Source organism: Myxocyprinus asiaticus, chromosome 49, assembly GCF_019703515.2.
Source record: "Myxocyprinus asiaticus isolate MX2 ecotype Aquarium Trade chromosome 49, UBuf_Myxa_2, whole genome shotgun sequence".
Taxonomy (NCBI): domain Eukaryota; kingdom Metazoa; phylum Chordata; class Actinopteri; order Cypriniformes; family Catostomidae; genus Myxocyprinus; species Myxocyprinus asiaticus.
The window spans coordinates 1340680-1361731 of record NC_059392.1 but is presented as its reverse complement, the minus strand read 5'-3'; the positions used below and the strand labels follow the sequence as shown (position 1 = coordinate 1361731).

The following is a 21052-nucleotide window of genomic DNA, read 5'->3' as shown; positions in this document are numbered from 1 at the left end:
AGATGGCACATGGGCATCGCTTTGTGTTGGTTCTGGTGGACTATGCAACGCAATATCCGGAAGCAGTGCCTCTATGCAACATTTCAGCATGTAGTGTTGCGGAGGCACTCTTCAGAATTATCTCCCGAGTGGGGATTCCGAAAGAAATCCTCACTGATCAAGGCACTACTTTCATGTCATGTACACTACGTGAGCTTTACGAATTATTGGGTATTAAATAGATTTGGACAAGCGTGTACCACCTGCCAATGGACGTCTTGGTCGAATGGTTTAATAAAACTCTGAAAAACATGATTCGTAAGTTAATTGGGATAAGTGGCTTGAACCCCTGTTATTCATAGTTTGAGAGGTCCCGCAAGCCTCCACAGGGTTCTCCTGTTTGAATTATTGTACTGGCGTAAGCCTTGTGGTGTCTTAGATGTCCTGAGGGAAAACTGGGAGGAGGGACCTTCAAATAGCAAAAACTATATTCAATACATTCTTGACCTGAGAGCAAAACTCCACACATTGGGGCAACAATCACAGGAGAATTTTCTACAGGCTCAAGAATGTCAGTCCTGGCTGTATAACAGGGGAGCTTGGCTACGGGAATTTACAAAGGGAGATAAAGTCCTTGTATTACTACCCATATCAAGCTCTAAATTACTCGCAAAGTGGCAAGGGCCCTTTGAGGTCACACGGCAATTCTGGGAAGTCAATTATGAGGTTAAACGAATGGATAGGGGTGGAGCACAGCAAATTTACCACCTCAACCTCTTTTTCCTCCCATTTTCTCCCCAATTTGGAATCCCCAATTCCCAATGCGCTTTAGGTTCTCGTGGTGGCGTAGTGACTCTCCTCAATCTGGGTGGTGGAGGACGAATCTCAGTTGCCTCTGCGTCTGAGACAGTCAATCCGCGCATCTTATCACATGGCTTGTTGAGCGCGTGTGGAGGCCCACACACAGACCAACTCTCACTGCTGCAAATCACAATTTGCAAAGAGAACTCTCGGACGTGTTCTCGCCCCTTTCCGGTCATATGAACCTCATAAAACACCATATTGAAACAACCCCAGAGGTAGTGGTATGCAGTCATCCCAAGATTACCCGAGCACAAAAAAAAGTGGTTCGGGAAGAATTAAAGGCCATGCTCGATATGGGGATAATAGAAGAATGCCACAGTGACTGGGCCAGCCTGGTGGTGCTGGTTCCCCATGAAGTGCGCAACTGGACAGGTGGAAGTATGGTATCTGGGGTTCCACTTGGGTCACGGGCAGGTGTGTCCCCAAATTGATAAGACCGCAGTGGTTGCGGCCTGCCCGAGACCCAAAACCAAAAAGGAGGAGAGACAGTTCCTGGGGCTGGCTGGCTATAATAGAAGATTTGTGCCTAATTATTCGAAAGTCACCAGTCCACTGACTGATCTCACTAAAAAAGGAGCCCCAGACCCGGTCCAGTGGATGGAGCCATACCAACAGGCTTTATGCAGGTGAAAGCTGCGGTTTGTGGCGGGCCGTTGTTACATGCTCCTGATTTTTCGCTCCCTTTTGTTGTACAGACCGACGCGTTGGACAGAGGGTTGGGAGTCGTGTTGTCCCAGGTGGTTGAGGGGGAGGAGCGCCCGGTGCTGTACATCAGCCTGAAGCTTTCGACGAGAGAGACAAGGTATAGCACTGTTGAGAAGAAGTGTCTGGCCATCAAGTGGGCGGTCCTCACCCTTCGGTACTACCTCCTGGGATGGGCTTTCACACTCTGTTTGGACCACGCCCCACTACAGAGGCTCCATCGCATAAAGGATACCAATGAGCGGATCATCCGTTGGTATCTGGCTCTTCAGCCTTTTAAGTTTGAGGTGGTCCACAGGCCGGATGGCTCACTGGCCTGAGTTGGGCAGTGGGAGTATGGAGATGGGTTTTAAGAGCGAGCCAGATGCCAGTGAAGGGAGAGAGAGCTACCCACGCACAAACACACACAGAGAACGTGTGCTGACAGTCCACAGGCCAGGGGCGCAGATGGCTGTTGCGGACTTCCTCTCCAGAAATGTGTGTGGGGAGGGGGGGACTGGGCAGGCCGGATGGCTCACTGACCTGGGTCGGGCAGTGGGGGTATGTGGTGGTGGGGGTGTGGTTGAGTGCCGGCTTGTGAATGGAGAGCGAGCTCAGGAGATGAGAACAGTAACGATCAACACCTGGCAATGGTTGTCTCTAACAGCTGTTGGTCATTGCAGTGAGAGTGGAGACAGGTTTTAAGAGCGAGCCAGATGCCAGTGAAGGAAGAAAGAGCTACCCACACACACACACACACACACACACACACACACAGAGAACGTGTGCTGACAGTCCACAGGCCGGGGGCGCAGATGGCTGTTGCGGACTTCCTCTCCAGAAATGTGTGTGTGTGTGGGGGGGAACTGGGCAGGCCGGATGGCTCACTGGCCTGAGTCGGGCAGTGGGGGTGTGGTTGAGTGCCAACTTGTGAATGGAGAGCGAGATCAGGAGATGAGAACATTAAGGATCATCACCTGGCAATGATAGTCTCTAACAGCTGTTTGTCATTGCAGTGAGAGTGGAGACGGGTTTTAAGAGCGAGCCAGATGCCAGTGAAGGGAGAGAGAGCTACCCACGCGCACACACACACACACACACACACACACACACATACACACACATACACAGAAAGTGCTGACAGTCTGCTGAAAGCGAGTTTTGTTGAGTGTAAAATAAATTACCTTTTTGAGTTGAATTTCGCCATCTCCCACTTCTTCCTTGCACCCTATCATGAACTTTGTTACACTTTGGTTGCCTTTAAAAAACTGCATGTCCGCAAATATTAAAACAGCAAATTATGTTTTATATGTGTACAGGGGACATTTAAAGTATAATACAGTTGCCCCCCTACAAACACACATGGCCCCACCCTGGCCCCCACCAAGTTAAAATGGTTTAGAACTGCCTCTGCAAATTAATAACATTAAAGCTTCCTATTCAAGCAAGAACCAGCACACGTCCCGGTTTGACAGATTTCTGTGAACATTTCAACAGTAGAAAAACTGGCATGAAAAAACCTGACATATTTTCACCCACACTGTAAAAGCTTCTAACAACAAAACTCATTCAGTCTCTTGATGATCTCACAGGTTTAACTTCCAACAGCGACAATAAATTAAATTCAATTATCTCTACAAAACTTGGGCCATTTCACAGCAACACACTAGTTAGATGACTTGATTGGTCGAAACTCTTCCCACATGGAGGGCAGTGGTACGGTTTCTCTCTAGTGTGAATCTTCTCATGTCTTTTCAGGTGAGACGACAGAGTGAATCTCTTGTCACAGTGTGAACACTTGTAAGGTTTTTCTCCAGTGTGAGTCCTCTGGTGCTCTATCAAATGGCTGACTCTAGTAAAAGTCTTAACACACTCAAAACACATATAATTCTTCTCACCGGTGTGTGTTTTCTGGTGCTGTTTTAAAGTGTCCACTCGTGCAAAACTCTTTCCACAATCAGAACACACATATGGCTTCTCCTTTGCATGAACTTTCAGGTGCTGCCTCAGGTCTTTTCGCACGGTAAACATTTTACCGCATTCATCACAGTTAAATGGCCTTCCTCTAGTGTGATAGCGTCGTAGATGATCACTGAGACAGCTTGCATATTTGAAAGTCTTTCCACACTGATTACATGAGTGCGGTTTCTCTCCAGTGTGGATTCTCATGTGTTCTTTAAGGTGTCCTTTACGTGTCAAACTCTTTCCACACTGACTGCAGGTGAAAGACTTTTTGGCTTCTGCTCTGTCAGTATTTTTCTGTGTGAAATTGTTTTCAGTCTGTGAAAGTATTTCCAGCTCTTGACTTTCCTCCTTCAATTCCATCAGGTCTACAATGAACATATGAAATCATCAATAATTAAATGGAGGCAAATGTGAAATGAAAGAAAATTGAAAAGTGGAAAGCAACAGACTCAAGTATCTATTTTTATGTGATTGTTGATGTGCTAAAGGTTATTTCTATTATTTTAATATCAAATCTGGTTATTTGTTACTTGAGAGCTCCGATAACAACCAACAAATCTGTTGAACTTCTAGAAGCTCTAAGACCTTAAAGCTGCTGTAAGTGATTTTTTTTCATTGAAAGGTACTCTTAAAATGTTCCTACTCCCTGAGAGATATTAATGAAATAAGTGTTGTACGATATCTCACCGGTCTCTGTAACGGCTCTGGACTCTGTAAACAGCAAACAAAAATGTGTCTGCGGACAATGAGACTTTCGACCTGTCAATCATTTTGCGCGTTCTCATAGTATTGTAGTTGCAGCAAATTATTGAGGCATAATGCCATTTTTATGCCATGTTGTTCATAACAGCTGTCCGTTGTGGGCGCTATTTTGCTGCTATTGTTTTTAACAACCGTTTCTGCATGATGTTGGTCTCAATAAAGCTCATTTTATATCTTTGGAAAGAGGGGGTGTGGCTAATCCAACGGCTCAGACTTGTGGAAGTAGAACAGCTAAAATCGCTTACAGCACCTTTAATGTTCCTCAGAATCATTAATGAAGAATCAAGAATGGACACTAACCTATTAGTTCCTCAGTATCTTCATGTTTAATTCTGGAGACTTCTGGATCACTCATGATCTCACTCTCCTCTTTCACAAACTCCATCGTTACTGATTTTAGTTGTTCGGTTTGTTTGGATGCAGATCTTTTCTTGTAGACTGATGGGAAGATTCACAGCATTATTATTACAGATATATATGATTATTATAGTAAATAATAGAATAAAACAAGATACTATAATATGCTCTTTACAGCCAATGACATCACAGGAAAGCAAACTGACCAATCAGAAAAATCATTCAGGCTGTTGCAGTAGATCCCCCAGTTTCATGCTAACTGCTATTCTGCCACTTTTTATTTCAGTGGTCTTTGGACCCTTTGCACAACACGCCTTATTTAACAATATAAATCTAGCAAATAATTTTTATACTATCAAATTTTATAGTATTTTTTTAGTCACCACTGCTAATCATAATGAAGTACCAACCATAATCAGTAATGCAGCAATTGTTTGGTGACAAGACAAACCAATGTAATGACATCACAATCTGTTGTAAAAAATATGAATTAAGTAAATCATTACATGTATTTATTTATATCTATACTTTTAAAAGAAATGTCAAAAACCATGGTTACTACAATATTAAATTACAGGTTTATAATTATGAAACAGGGAACAGCATGGCAGACAGTGCTCTTTTAATAAAGTTATTTGCATCTCTTGAGCTGTAGAGGGCGCTATAGGAAACAATGCCAATCCACACTGTCCATGTTGTAGTTAAAAGGACAGTTCACTCAAAAATAAATATTATCTCATCATTTACTCACCCTCATGCCATCCCAGATGTGTATGACTTACTTTCTTCAGCAGAACACAAATGAAGATTTGTAGATCAATATTTAAGTCCTTTTTTGTTTTTACTCTAAATCTCCTCTTTCATATCTGAAAGTGAAAATGAAGATTTAGAGTAAACAAAAAGACTTAAATATTTCAGTTTATCATATCACTTCAGAAGATATAGATTTAACCAGTCATATGGAGTCATATGGATTACTTTTGTTTCCTTTATGTGCTTTTTGGAGCTTTAAAGTTCTAGTCACCATCCACTTGCATTGTATGGACCTACAGAGCTCAAATATTCTTCTAAAAATCTTCATTTGTGTTCAGCAGAAGAAAGAAAGTCAGAGACAGCTGGGATGGATTTTCATTTATAATGGTGCTCTCATAAGAATGCAGCGACTGGGACAGACTTCCTGTAGCCTGACACATCTGAGTATGTGTGTGATAAATAAACGTGTTTACAGACCTGAACACCAACTCAGAGATGTTCTTCGAAGAACGTCACAGTCCAGATAACTCAGTAATCCATGTAAGACAAATGGAGCTCTGTTGGCAAAGGGAAAGCATGAGCTTCTCAGAGAATCTTGAATCCCCCCTTTCCTTTGTTTTGCCTCCTATGAAATCCGTGAGAGAGAGAGAGAGAGAGAGAGAGAGAGAGAGAGAGAGAGAGAGAGAGAGAGAGAGAGAGAGAGACCGCCTCTTAAAGCGACAGTACACATATTAATCAAACAATCCACAATATTAACTCCATGGATCCAACCGATATACAAGTATAGTAAAAAGAACATGCAAGTACAAATAATCCATACATCCATGATAAAGGAATGAAAATGCATAAAAACTGATAGCTGCTGTGATAAAGTTATTCCCACACTCAAAGCACACATGATCCTTCTCATCAGTCTGTATTTTCTGGTGCACTTTCAAAAAAGTGTAAAACACTTTCCACAGAACACACAAAGGACTTCTCCTTTCAGAAGTTTCCTCAAGTCTCATATCACATTAAAATGTCTCAGTTTTATTGACTTTTCTCCAGAGAGACAGTGTAGATGATTTATCAGACTGTATGGGGTTCCTCTGATTTTCTCAAATTCATTGGTTTTTTTTTTTACTCTTAGTATGTTCATGCTGTTTGGAAAGACACTGTATTATTATTACTTATAAATAAAGATTAAACTTGTAGGTATTTGTCAACCTGGACAGACGTCTATTCTAGTCATACCTGCACCACACAAGACTTTATTCTGCTTTTATATGGATGAGTGTATGCAAATATAACTTGAACTGTAAGAGAAAAGAACTGGATCTAATTGCAGATTTAAAGGGATATTTCATCCAAAAATGAAAATTCTCTCATAGTTTTCTCACCCTCATGCCAACCTCAGATGTGTATGATTTAATGTCTTCTGCAGAACACACACACACACACACACACACACACACACACACACACACACACACAAAAATTCAATAAGAACTTATCAGGTCTGTAGGTCCATACAATGCAAGTGAATGGTGGCCAGACATTTGAAGCTCCAAAAAGCAGATAAAGGCAGCATAAAAGTAATCCATTCGACTCCAGTAATTTAATCAATGTCTTCTGAAGTGATCCAGTTGGTTTTGGGTGAGAACAGACCAAAATGTAACTCCTTTTTCACTGTTTATCTTGTCATTGCAGTCTCTAGGCACGATAATGATTTCTAGCTCGATTACACTTCCTAGTGCTTCATGCATGCACAGAGTGCTAGATGGCACTAGGAAGTGTAATTGAACTTGAAATCATGATCGCCAAGGAGAATGCTGATGTCATGATTTATAATGAAAAAGGAGATATATTTTGGTCTGTTCACACCCAAAACTGATTGCTTTTTGGAGATTCAAAGTTTTGGTCACCATTCACTTGCATTGTATGGACCTACAGAGCTGAGATATTCTTCTAAAAATCTTAATTTGTGTTCTGCAGATAAAGGAAAGTCATACACATCTGGGATGGCATGAGGCTGAGTAAATGATGAGAGAATTTACATTTTTTGGGTGAACTAACCCTTTAAGAAAACCTTTAGATATATTTGTAAGCATATTGTCACTAAGGGTTTGCTTAACTTCAAGGGAAAGTTCACCCAAAAATGAAAATTCTCTCATCATTTACTCACCCTCTTGATATCCCAGGTTTGTATGACTTTCTTTCTTCAGCAGAACACATATGAAGAAAAATAGTAAATATTTGAACTCAGTAGGTCCTTAAAATGCAAGTGGATGGTGATCAGACATTTGTAGCTCCAAAAATCACAGACAGTCAGCATAAACGTCATCCATACGACTCCAGCAGTTAAATGTCGGGTGGGGGGGGTGGACAAGGGACCCAAATGCAGAAATGACAGTTCAAAAGGATTTATTAACACAAAGTTCTCAAGACAATGATAAGGCACGCCCGGCGCCTACTGCAGAAGGCAAAGTAAGCCGAGCCACTATGGGCTAATGGATGAGCGTGTTCGTATGTGGGGTGTGTGCATTGTGGAAGTCAGGAACAATCTGAAGAGAGTCTGTTGAAGCTGGTGTGGTGTGAAGCAAAGCCCAGAAGATACATTCCACCAAGACATGGGCAGAGACAGAGGAATCTTCCTCCACAGGAACAGGGCATGGAACTGTTGAGGGCGATGACAAACTGGAAGGTAACCGCACCTCTACAGACAGGCAACCAACAGACACACGAGCAAGCTCCAACTACACAAGAGAGCACAGTTAACACTGACAATACAAACAATACATTCACGTTGGACAGTCACAGTAACAAACAATGATCCAACCTCGGACATGACACACAAGGGAATTTAAATAAGCAGGGAAAAAAACAAGGGACAGGTGTAGGTTGTCATGATCAGTGTTCCCATGGAAAAAAGGTTACCATGGAAACGCTGATTCCGCATGTCAGCAGCACCTGAAACACACAAGGGTGAAACGTAAACATGCTTTGACAAAAAACAGACAGGGAACAATGAAGGCATGGCCCTTGTCAGACAAAAACTCAACCTGGCAAGGTGACAGGGCCGTGACATCACCAGAGGGCGCACGGCGGCAACTCGCACACTGCAGTAACCCACCACTGGACCCCTGCACCCACACAAAGCATGTACATGAAACACAAGACAGACAGGGGGTGATGATGTCATGGTCCTCATCAGACAAAAACTCAACCTGACAGGTTGACAGGACCATGACATCACTGGAGAGCGTGGTCCCAAACAACCAGACCGGTGCACTCACACAAAGGGGGTACACAAAACACTGAGGCTGGCTGATACCCCCCCTCGAAGGGACACCTCCTGGCATCCCAACGGGAACATCAAACAAAAGAAAAAAGACAAACAACACAAACACTTAACAAAGAACAAGAAACACAAGGAAGGGAGGGAAGGGAGGGAAGGGGGAAACCATCATGGCAGGCATGGGTGCTAGCTTGTTGGCTGTGCCAGGTGCTGGCGCTGGCTCGTTGGCCGTGGCAGGCATGGACGACGGCCCGTTGGCCGTGGCAGGCATGGACTGACGGCTCAGCATTTCCCTGCCACAGCCAATGTCCACAACAATGAGGGCCGTTTCCCTGCTGCTGTCTGCACCCACGGTCACTGAGGCCATTTCCCTGCCACTGCCTTTGTCCTCGGCCACGAGGGCTGTTTCACTGCTGCAGTCAATGCCCAAGCCTGCCACGATCACTGAGGCCATTTCCCTGCCCACGGTCATTGAGGCCATTGGCTGTGGCAGGCGTGTACGACGGCTCATTGGCCATGGCAGCCTGCCACGTCCAATGAGCCAGCACTGACAGCAGCAGGGAAATGGCCTCCATGGCTGTGGAAGCTGGCAGTGGCAGAGGAGTAGGCGTCTTGCTCCTCTTACACCTCCCCCGGGTGGTGAACGGTTCACCACACCCACTCAGCAGCCTCTCCGGTGATGTAAGCCACCTTAATTTTCTCAGTCGGGAAGGCAGAGGGCAGCGAAGTGAAGAACAGAGCACATTGGGACAAAAAGGCGAAACAGGATCTCTCACCTGAGAACGGAGCTGGGAGCCGGCGAAGCTGATGGGAAGCAGATATTTGATGTTGGTGTCGTCCAAGCAGAGCTTCTCGCTGAAAGAGGGCGGAGTGAAGAGATGAATCCTCTGCTGGGTCCGTGTTCAGTCGGATCATTCTGTCGGGGGGGTGAGGGGAGACAAGGGACCCAAACGCAGAGCTTGACTAGGTGTACCCAGCGCCGGCTGCAGAAGGTAACCGCACCTCTACAGACACATGAGCAAGCTCCAAACACACAAGACAGAGCAGTTAACATTGACAGCAAACAATATCTTCACGTTGCACAGTGACAGTAACAAACAATGATTCGGCCTCGGACATGACACACGAGGGGATTTAAATAAGCAAGGAACAAACAAGGGACAGGTGCCGCTCACAGCTGATGGTTGTTATGATCAGCGTTCCCATGGAAACAAACAGCGTTACAATGGAAATGCTGATTCCGCATGCCAGTGTCACCTGAAACAAATAAGGGCGAAGTGTAAACACGCTTTGACATAAAACAGACAGAGAACGATGAGACCACAGCCCTCGTCAGACAAAAAATCAACCTGGCAAGGTGACAGGGCCGTGACACCACCGGAGAGCGCACGGCGGTAACACGCACACAGTGGTCCCAAACAACCGGACCAGCTCACACAAAGGAGGTACACAAAACACTGAAGTGGGCCGATACTGCCACGGTCCCGTCAGGCAGAACTCCAACCTGACAAGGTGACCGGACATTAAATAAATGTCTTCTAAAGTGAAACAATCGCTTTCGGTGCAAAAAAGATCAATATTTATGAACTTTTTAACTCTAAACCATCGCTTTTGGTCAGCAGCCCTATACGCATTCATTGTCCTGCGTTATTACAATGGTTTCGCCACAAGTATCATGGTTAAAATATGGTTACTACTAAAACCACGGTAAGTTTTGTGGTTATGGTTTTACTATGAATACCATTGTTCAACTATGGTTACTGTACTAAAACCACGTTTTGTTTTTTGTTTTGTTTTTTCAAGGAAATGCAAAACTATTGCAAGGGAATGGGGAAAAGAAGATATTGCAGTATTGAATTTCAGTCAACCACTCACTTTTATATAAAAAAAGATGCAATGAAAGAAAATGGTGATTAAGAATGTCAGTCCCTAATAATAATCTCCTTTTTATTCTTTGGAACACAAAATGTCTAAGGTTCAGAACAACATTAGGGTGTGGATTTTATGACAGCAATTTAATTTTATGGATGAACTAACTTTAAAAATCTGTAAAATTGACACTACCTTTAAATTAGCCTGTAATTTGTTATTATACATCCATTTGTGAATGCAACAGTGTGAAGGCATTTTTTTATAATTGGCTGTTAAGTCTTAAGATTTATATACTGTAGAAAAAGTTCACTCCAAAGAATTCTGTATTTGTAAATTTATATTTTGTATAAATAAAACAATGAGGATCTGAATGTGCTGTGTTTAATAAAGAGTACATTTATAGGCTGATTTATTCATTTTTAAATATTTGGGATTTTAAAAACAAAAGTAGAAAATATGTTGATTGTATAACATCATTTCACCTTCAGGTATGCAAACCAATTAGACCGTGTCAAACGAATAATGAGTCAACAACTTCTGGAGATAAGGTAGAAGTTCAGCGTTAGTTTGGAGCTGTCAGCTCCGGTTTCAGTTGTACTTAATGTGGATTATATGTGCTGGTGTAAGTGTGAGTTACTTTTATAGTGCAATTTCCCACATTATTATCACGAAACCCATGATAATTGAATGCACCTGAGCCCAACTGGTTAGAGATCGCTTTTATTTAGCAATCATTCATTATGAAATATTTTTTTGTATGTGTATCTGTTACGTTTTCATTTCTGGAACAACATACAGTACACAGTTATTATAAATAACATGAGGTTATTTTCCAGTGGTCTTTAATTTAATGTTTTGCACTGTACAATGCAGAAACAAGACAAATGTAGTGCAACAAGTTTGGCAAAACAAACAATGAAGCGACTCTGATGAAACGGCATGCAGGAACAGATGTAAAGAAACAGGTATGAAGAAACAGCAGCTAGCGTTATACAGGTCCACACCGCACCTGCAATGGCAAATTTATTATGAATACACTTAAAAGCATACATTTTAACCCTTATAAACCACCTCAAAACACCCCAAATAAATGTTTTACCTTCAGTGAGAAAGGATCTTATACACTAAGATCACCACATCAATGCACTTCAACCTAATAACATATACAGATTAATATTAATACCATTGGGTACAGGCGCAAGAATAAAAAGCAAATGCGCAACTAACCAGGAGAGAGAGAACAAAGAATCAGTGTTGATCTTGCTGCTTCTCTTGTAAACGAAATGCAAGAGAAGCACTAAATAGTTTACAGGGTAGATAACAAACACAAAGTCCTCTTTATAAACCATTTATTAATCAAATACTTAACATGCACCAATCACAAGGGAGAGGCACACATGTGCTCAATAACGGAGAATTGAGCTTAATATTAGCAACAGCATTCTCTAATAAGAGCCGCACACCAAGAGCGCTCAATAAGGAATGCACACTGACAGACATAATTATGATTAAAAATACACATTAAAACATCTTATTTTTCACTTATAATTACGATCCATGCCACTTTTAAACTCATAGTAATTGAGATACATGCATTTAAAAATTTACTTGTTATGAGGGGTGTAAAGTAATTGAGTAAAAATACTTAAGTATTATATTTACTTATATTTAGTAGGTCAGTCCGGATGGTGCCCCGGCCTGAATCGGGCAGGGGAGGAGTGTGACGAGGAGGAGGCCGTGAGGGTGCATGGCCAGTGCTGAGTCAGTTGATCAGCAGGAGTGCAAGATAAAAGGGAGCCGGAGACACCGGTTCGAGAGATTGACGCACACAGCCACTGTGTGTGTGTCATTGTTTTATATTGTTTTAAGTTGAGTTGGTCATTAAAGTTTACGTTGACTGTTCTGCCGGTTCCTGCCTCCTCGTTGCCTGTCCTTTAACCGTTAGTTACTTTTTTAAAACTTAAGTACAATTGAATGTGAATACTTTTTTACTTTCACTCAAGTATGTTTTTAGCTAGATACTTGGACTTTTAACTGAGTAAAATTTTCACTCATTATCCATACTTTCACTTAAGTATAATTTCTGAATATTTTTACACCCCTGCTTCTTATACTGGACCATTTAAAATGAACTAGTCAATTTAAAAATGACCTTAAAATTCTTAAAAGAATCTTAAAGGAAATGGTGACCATTTACGAGATCTGTACATGCTGATTATAGCCTACTGATTAAATTCAAACCTAAAATATGAATGTATTATATTGTTCATTTTACCCAAGAATTTGACTGCATTAGTCATTCTAAAGAATAGCATGGCAACATGGCTTAAAATTTATGGGCAAAACCAGAACGTTAGGGTGTAGTGACTAACTGAAACATTTGTCATGAGCCTGTTTGTTTATTTATTTTAAAATAATTTTAAAAAAAAATGTTTACTCAAATTTGGTGAATCTTTGGTTGCCTTTAAAAAAAATTGCATGTCAGCAAATATTAAAACAGCAAATGATGTTTTATATGTGTACAGGGTACATTTAATGTATAATACAGTTGCCCCCCTACAAGCACACACAGTCCCACCCTGGCCCCCCAAGTTAAAATGGTCTAGAACTGCCCCTGCAAATAAATTACATTAAAGCTCCCTATTCAAGCAAGAACCAGCATGACAGATTTCTTGAACATTTCAACAGTAGAAAAACTGGCATGAACAAAAACCTGATTTTCATTGACATATATTCATCCACACTGTAAAAGCTTCTAACAACAAAACTCATTCAGTCTCTTGATGATCTCATAGTTTTAACTTCCAACAGCGACAATAAATAAAATTAAATTATCTCCACAAAACTTGGGCCATTTCACAGCAACACACTAGTTAGATGACTTGAGTGGTTGAAACTCTTCCCACATGGAGGGCAGTGGTACGGTTTCTCTCTAGTGTGGATCTTCTCATGTCTTCTCAGGTAAGACGACAGAGTGAATCTCTTGTCACAGTGTGAACACTTGTAAGGTTTTTCTCCAGTGTGAATCCTCTGGTGCTCTATCAATCGGCTGACTCTAGTAAAAGTCTTAACACACTCAAAACACATATAATTCTTCTCACCGGTGTGTGTTTTCTGGTGCTGTTTCAAATGGTCCACTCGTGTAAAACTCTTTCCACAATCAGAACACACATATGGCTTCTCCTTAGCATGACCTTTCAGGTGCTTCCTCAGGTCTTTTTGCACAATAAACATTTTACCGCATTCATCACAGTTAAATGGCCTTTCTCCAGGGTGATAGCGTCGTAGATGATCACTGAGACAGCTTGCATATTTGAAAGTCTTTCCACATTGATTACATGTGTACGGTTTCTCTCCAGTGTGGATTCTCATGTGTTCTTTAAGGTGTCCTTTACGTGTCACACTCTTTCCACACTGACTGCAGGTGAAAGAGTTTTTGGCTTCTGCTCTGTCAGTATTTTTCTGTGTGAAATTGTTTTCAGTCTGTGAAAGTATTTCCAGCTCTTGACTTTCCTCCTTCAATTCCATCAGGTCTACAATGAACATATGAAATCATCAATAATTAAATGGAGGCAAATGTGAAATGAAAGAAAAGTGGAAAGCAACAAACTCAAGTATCTATTTTTATGTGATTGTTGATGTGCTAAAGGTTATTTCTATTATTTTAATATCAAATCTGGTTATTTGTTACTTGAGAGCTCCGATAACAACCACCAAATATGTTGAACTTCTAGAAGCTCTAAGACCTTAAAGCTGCTGTAAGCGATTTTTTTTCATTGAAAGGTACTCTTAAAATGTTCATACTCCCTGAAAGATGTTAATGAAATAAGTGTTGTACGATATCTCACCGGTCTCTGTGACAGCTCTAGACTCTGTAAACAGCAAACAAAAATGTGTCTGCAGACAATGAGTCTTTCGACCTGTCAATCATTTTGTGTGTTCTCATAGTATTGTAGTTGCAGTGAATTATTGAGTCTTATTGCCATTTTTATGCCATGTTGTTCATAAAAGTTGTCAGTTGAGGGCGCTATTTTGCTGCTATTGTTTTTAACAACCGTTTCTGCATGATGTTGGTCTCAATAAAGCTCATTTTATATCTTTGGAAGGTGGGGTTTTGGAAAGAGGGGGCGTGGCTAACCCAACGGCTCAGTTTCGACGAAGTAGAACAGCTAAAATCACTTACAGCACCTTTAATGTTCCTCAGAATCATTAATGAAGAATCAAGAATGGACACTAACCTATTAGTTCCTCAGTATCTTCATGTTTAATTCTGGAGACTTCTGGATCACTCATGATCTCACTCTCCTCTTTCACAAACTCCATCGTTACTGATTTTAGTTGTTCGGTTTGTTTGGATGCAGATCTTTTCTTGTAGACTGATGGGAATGTTCACAGAATTATTATTACAGATATATATGATTATTATAGTTAATAATATAAAACTCAATATAAAATCAAAGGTTTTGTGTGAAAATAAAATAAAAACTGATGCTGCTGTGATAAAGTTATTCCCACACTCAAAGCACACATGATCCTTCTCATCAGTGTGTATTTTCTGGTGCACTTTCAAACTGTCCAGCCATGTAAAACACTTTCCACAGAACACACAAAGGGCTTCTCCTTTCAGATGTTTCCTCAAGTCTCATATCACTTTAAAATGTCTCAGTTTTATTGACTTTTCTCCAGAGAGACAGTGTAGATGATTTATCAGACTGTATGGGGTTCCTCTGATTTTCTCAAATTCATTTTTTTTTTTTTTTACCCTTAGTATGTTCATGCTGTTTGGAAAGACACTGTATTATTATTACTTATAAATAAAGATGAAACAGATGTCTATTCCAGTCATACCTGCACCACACAAGACTTTATTCTGCTTTTATATGGATGACTGTCTACTTGAAAATTCTCTTCAAAATCAGATGTATGCAAATATAACTTGAACTGTATGACTTACTTTCTTCTGCAGAACACAACTGAAGATTTATAGATCAATATTTTTTTTTTACTCTAAATCTCCTCTTTCACATCTGAAAGTGAAAGAGGAGATTCAGAGTAAAAAAAAAAAAAAAAAGACTTAAATATTTCAGTTTCTCACCCACACCTATCATTTCACTTCAGAAGATATAGATTAAACCACTGGAGTCATATGGATTACTTTTTGTTTCCTTTATGTGCTTTTTGGAGCTTCAAAGTTCTAGTCACCATCCACTTGCATTGTATGGACCTACAGAGCTCAGATATTCTTCTAAAAATCTTAATTTGTGTTCAGCAGAAGAAAGAAAGTCAGAGACAGCTGGGATGGATTTTCATTTATAATGGTGCTCTCATAAGAATGCAGCGACTGGGACAGACTTCCTGTAGCCTGACACATCTGAGTATGTGTGTGATAAATAAACGTGTTTACAGACCTGAACACCAACTCAGAGATGTTCTTCGAAGAACGTCACAGTCCAGATAACTCAGTAATCCATGTAAGAAAAATGGAGCTCTGTTGGCAAAGGGAAAGCATGCGCTTCTCAGAGAGTCTTGAATCCCCCCTTTCCTTTGTTTTGCCTCCTATGAAATCCGAGAGAGAGAGAGAGAGAGAGCGAGAGAGAGAGAGAGAGAGAGAGAGAGAGAGAGAGAGAGAGACTGCCTCTTAAAGCGACAGTACACATATTAATCAAACCATGCACAATATTAACTCCATGGATCCAAATGATATACAAGTATAGTAAAAAGAACATGCAAGACATAAAATAAACAAAATAATCCATACATCCATGATAAAGGAATGAAAATGCATTAAAACAGGTTTTGTGTGAAAATAAAAACTGATAGCTGCTGTAATAAAGTTATTTCCACACTCAAAGCACACATGATCCTTCTCATCAGTGTGTATTTTCTGGTGCACTTTCAAAAAAGTGCAAAACACTTTCCACAGAACACACAAAGGACTTCTCCTTTCAGATGTTTCCTCATGTCTCATATCACATTAAAATGTCTCAGTTTTATTGACTTTTCTCCAGAGAGACAGTGTAGATGATTTATCAGACTGTATGGGGTTCCTCTGATTTTCTCAAATTCATTGGTTTTTTTTTTTTTACTTTAGTATGTTCATGCTGTTTGGAAAGACACTGTATTATTATTACTTATAAATAAAGATTAAACTTGTAGGTATTTGTCAACCTGGACAGACGTCTATTCCAGTCATACCTGCACCACACAAGACTTTATTCTGCTTTTATATGGATGACTGTCTACTTGAAAGTTCTCTTCAAAATTAGATGTATGCAAATATAACTTGAACTGTAAGAGCAAAGAAACGGATCCAGTTGCAGATTTAAAGGGATATTTCACATAATTTTCTCACCCTCATGCCAACCTCAGATGTGTATGATATTCCTTCTTCTGCAGAACACAAACAATACTGTATTCAGCACAAACTGGGCTACAATAATATGCGAGCAACATGTATGTACATGTTTGTAAAATAACATTTATGCATGGTTTTTGAAAAAACTAAAATTTTCAAAAACTTTCACTGACATAAGGCCATATAAAACATACTAAACATCTGCTCACAAGACTTTTGAGAACTGGATCTTGTAGCCTAGTGTTTTTGCTACAAAATGATGTGAAAACCATCCTAATCACTCATTCATACAAAACAATATAGTCATTTAACATTTATAAGACACTTTTAGTGTTAGAAAGGCCATATGCAAGGAGGCGTGGATGATCATGAATATTGATGTAATTCACACCTGAGGAGACAAAGACCCCTCCCCTGAGAGAGAATGAATGTGAGGAGACTTAATGATTGAATGTATTGTTTGTAGCTTATTCACAAAATCAAGTTTAAGTTAAAAGAAGTAATCTAACTATACATTTTCTTTACATAAAGACTTTACTTAAAAACTTTAGACCTACACTACCGTTTAAAAGTTTTAGATCGGTAAGATTTTTAAATGTTTTTAAAAGAAGTCTCTTCTGCTCACCAAGGCTGCATTTATTTGATCCAAAATAAAGCAAAAACTGTGATATTGTGAAATAATATGTTTTCTATTTGAATATATTGTAAAATGCAATTTATTCTTGTGATCAAAGCTGAATTTCCAGCATCATTACTGCAGTCTTCAGTGTCACATGATCCTTCAGAAATCATTCTAATATGCTGATTTACTAATATGGGCATATTTACAGCACATTTTACACATTTACACCAAAACAGATATTTGCAAGCACAAGCTACGTTGATGATAATGAGGCAGCATAAACACTAGTTAAAATATAATCTAAACATTCACATTATTTTTATATCATATTACATATCATATTTATATCATACAGCATACAATTTAAATACCTGCTTTAGCCAAAACAACATTTAAATGTAACTAAATCTTGCCTATTAGGACATATTTCAAATTTCAATACTCTGAATACTGGCTGGCAAGTCTGGAAATAGTCCAACTAGTAAAATATGTACATGTTTATATAAAATAGCATGTCAACTAAAGTAAAGACTTAATCATCTGAAATTGTATCCTCGGCTGGATCAAGTCGCTCTTCAAATGTTTATCGTCGGAGTCCCGCTCATCTTCTGAGGAAAATGTGAACTCTTCATCACTATCCAGGAGCTTCCTCACCTGTGTAGCGTGCCATCTTCCAAACACGCAGGAAAGTGAATGAATCTGATGATAAACTTGATGCTTTTTAAGGCATTGTTGGGGGCGTTTACCATTTGCATTAATTGCCTCAGCACATTACCGTATGAATAGCGCGCTCTGCTGGTGGGTGGGATCACATTAGCGATAATTAGCTGAGCCAGGAAAAACTGTACATCTCTTTGTTTCATACAGATTACATTGCAGGAGAATATTTGTTTTAAATTTGAATTGTTTTATTTAAAAGTAGACAATTTAAGCTTTCTTTAGACAAATGTTTCATGTTTGTGTGATAAGTATTTGTGGAGTGTCAGTTCATTTTTGTGATGTGTTTCAGAAAGATGCTCACGGAGACAGAGACAGCTGAAAGCGCACCCTGTTTATTTTCTTTATTTTACAAAAGCACAAGGTTTTGTTGTTATTGTGAGTGTATACAAATAAAAGTAGACCCTTTATAGTCTCTAATGATGTCTTACACTTATCTGTATGCCCAAAAATGACGGAGTATTTTAAGTTGTTTCCGCTGTTATGAGGAAAAAATCCAGCAGGACGTGCCGGACGAAGCCCAGCTCACAGCGCAACAACTACCGGCGGCAAATATTCTGGTATACGATGACCTGAAGAAGTCTATCTTGCAGCGGGTCATTCACAGCCCCGAATAGCACCGACAGCACTTCCGTTCGATGAAAATGGATGCATGCGGCCACCCGTTTGCCTTCATGCATCAGCTCTGTGACACCTGCCGGAAGTGGCTGCTGGCTGAGGACCGCGACACCAAGGGAGTCATTGATCTCGTGGTGCTGGAACAGCTGCCAGAAGGAACGGCGGAGTAAGTCCAGTGCCACAAAATTTGAGACTCTATTAAAAGGAATATATGTGAATGGGTCCTGCGTAAAGTTATTAGATGTGGGATGTGCGATGCGCTGGCTGGGAAGGCAGAGCCAGGGCCGTCTATGCCAGCTCCACGTCAGTATGACGTAAGGGAGGGGGAAGTCTCTGCTTCGCCAGCCCTTAGAGGATTCCCTGCAGGGGATTTCCCTTTAGAGCAGACGTGAGACGAAACCCTGAGACACGCCTTCGACCAAGTGAGAGTAATTGATGGTCAACGCCTTCAGCCAGACATTAACTCTCATACCCGTATTTTCCTATTATAAATGATCGGTTGTATCGAGTGACATAGGACGCTCAGACAAAAGAAGATACAACCTAGTTGTTAATATTAGGAAATGCTTTTCCAGACGGCTCATCATAATCAGATGGCGGGTCACTTAGGGTGAGAAAAAACACTAAACAGTCTAATTGTTTCTATTGGCTGGGCATTCATGGGGATGTTCGCAGGTGGTGTCCGGCATGCCGTGAATGTCAGCTGGTGAATCCACCAACCACCCCAAGAGCGCCTTTGCGCACGATTCCTTTGGTCGAGGTCCCTTTTTAAAGAACTGGTATGGACCTCATCAACCCATTAGAATGGATGGCACATGGGCATCACTTTGTATTAGTTCTGGTGGACTATGCAACGCGATATCTAGAAGCAGTGCCCCTGCGCAACATTTCAGCACGTAGTGTTGCAGAGGCCCTCTTCAGAATCATCTCCTGAGTGGGGATTCCAAAAGAAATTTATGTCACGAACACTACGCGAACTGTACGAATTATTGGGTATTAAATCAATTCGCACCAGTGTTTACCACTCACAAACAGATGGGATGGTTGAACAGTTTAATAAAACCCTGAAGAATATGATTCGTCAGTTTGTACACGAGGACACTAGAAATTGGGATAAGTGGTTCAAACCCTTATTATTTGCAATGCAAGAGGTCCCATGAGCCTCCACAGGGTTTTCCCCATTCGAGCTGCTGTATGGGCGGTGACCGTGCTGCATGCTTGACATTATGTGGGAAGCTTGGCAGGAGGGACCTTCAAATGGGAATTCACACTGGGAGACAAAGTGCTTGTATTATTCACAACCTCGAGCTCTAAATTACTCACAAAGAGGCAAGGGCCATTTGAGGTCACACGACGAGTGGGACATCTCGATTATGTGGTAAAATGAACAGATAGAGGTGACGCATGTCAAATATACCATCTCAACCTCCTGAAAATATAGAGGGAGGCAGTCCCTGTGATGTTGGCAATGGTAGCTCCGAAGAGGGCAGAGCTCGGGCCAGAGGTGAACGTAAAAGCCAATCATGTCACCCTGGTCACTTGTTGAGACCACCTCTCACCGTCTCAAGTCACAGAGATTTCCAAGTTGCAGGATGAATTTGCAGATGTGTTCACACATCTGCCTGGTCGTACAACCCTCATACAGCACCACATCTAAACTATGCTCAGGGTAGTGGTACATATTCATCCCTACCGGCTTCCCAAGCACAAGAAAAAAGTAGTGCAGGAAGAATTAGATGCAATGCTCGATATGGGGGTAATGGAAGAATCCCACAGTGATTGGTCCAGAATTGGTCATTCTAGTCTCCAAGAGAGATGGGTCGGTTCGGTTCTGCATGGATTACAGAAAAGTCAATGTGGTGTCTAAATCTGATGCATACCCAATGCCTTGTATTGATGAACTGCTCGATCGGTTAGGCACAGCTCACTTTTATTCAATGCTGGATTTAACAAAGGGTTATGCTGGCTACCACCCCTGGAGTTCGCTAGTTTGCTAGTTCGAATCCCAGGGTGTGCTGAGTGACTCCAGCCAGGTCTCCTAAGCAACCAAATTGGCCAGGTTGCTGGGAGGGTACAGTTACATGGGGTAACCTCCTCGTGGTCGCTATAATGTGGTTCATTCTCACTGGGGCGCGTGGTGAGTTGAGTGCAGATGCCGCGGTGGATGGTGTGAAGCCTCCACACGTGCTATGTCTCCGTGGCAAAGCGCTCAACAAGCCACGTGATAAGA

The 21052-nt window shown here is 41.0% G+C and overlaps 1 protein-coding gene across 1 annotated transcript in view; it reads right to left on the bottom strand.

Moving 5' to 3' along the window:
* The window catches only part of LOC127438052 (gastrula zinc finger protein XlCGF8.2DB-like), a 71455-nt gene that overhangs the window by 16438 nt on the left and 33965 nt on the right, over window positions 1–21052 (bottom strand). The window contains exon 3 of the mRNA XM_051693337.1: window positions 4552–4689. Within this exon, the coding sequence (XP_051549297.1) occupies window positions 4552–4636 (85 nt within the window). The 5' untranslated portion in view covers window positions 4637–4689. The remainder of the gene's footprint in view (window positions 1–4551; window positions 4690–21052) is intronic.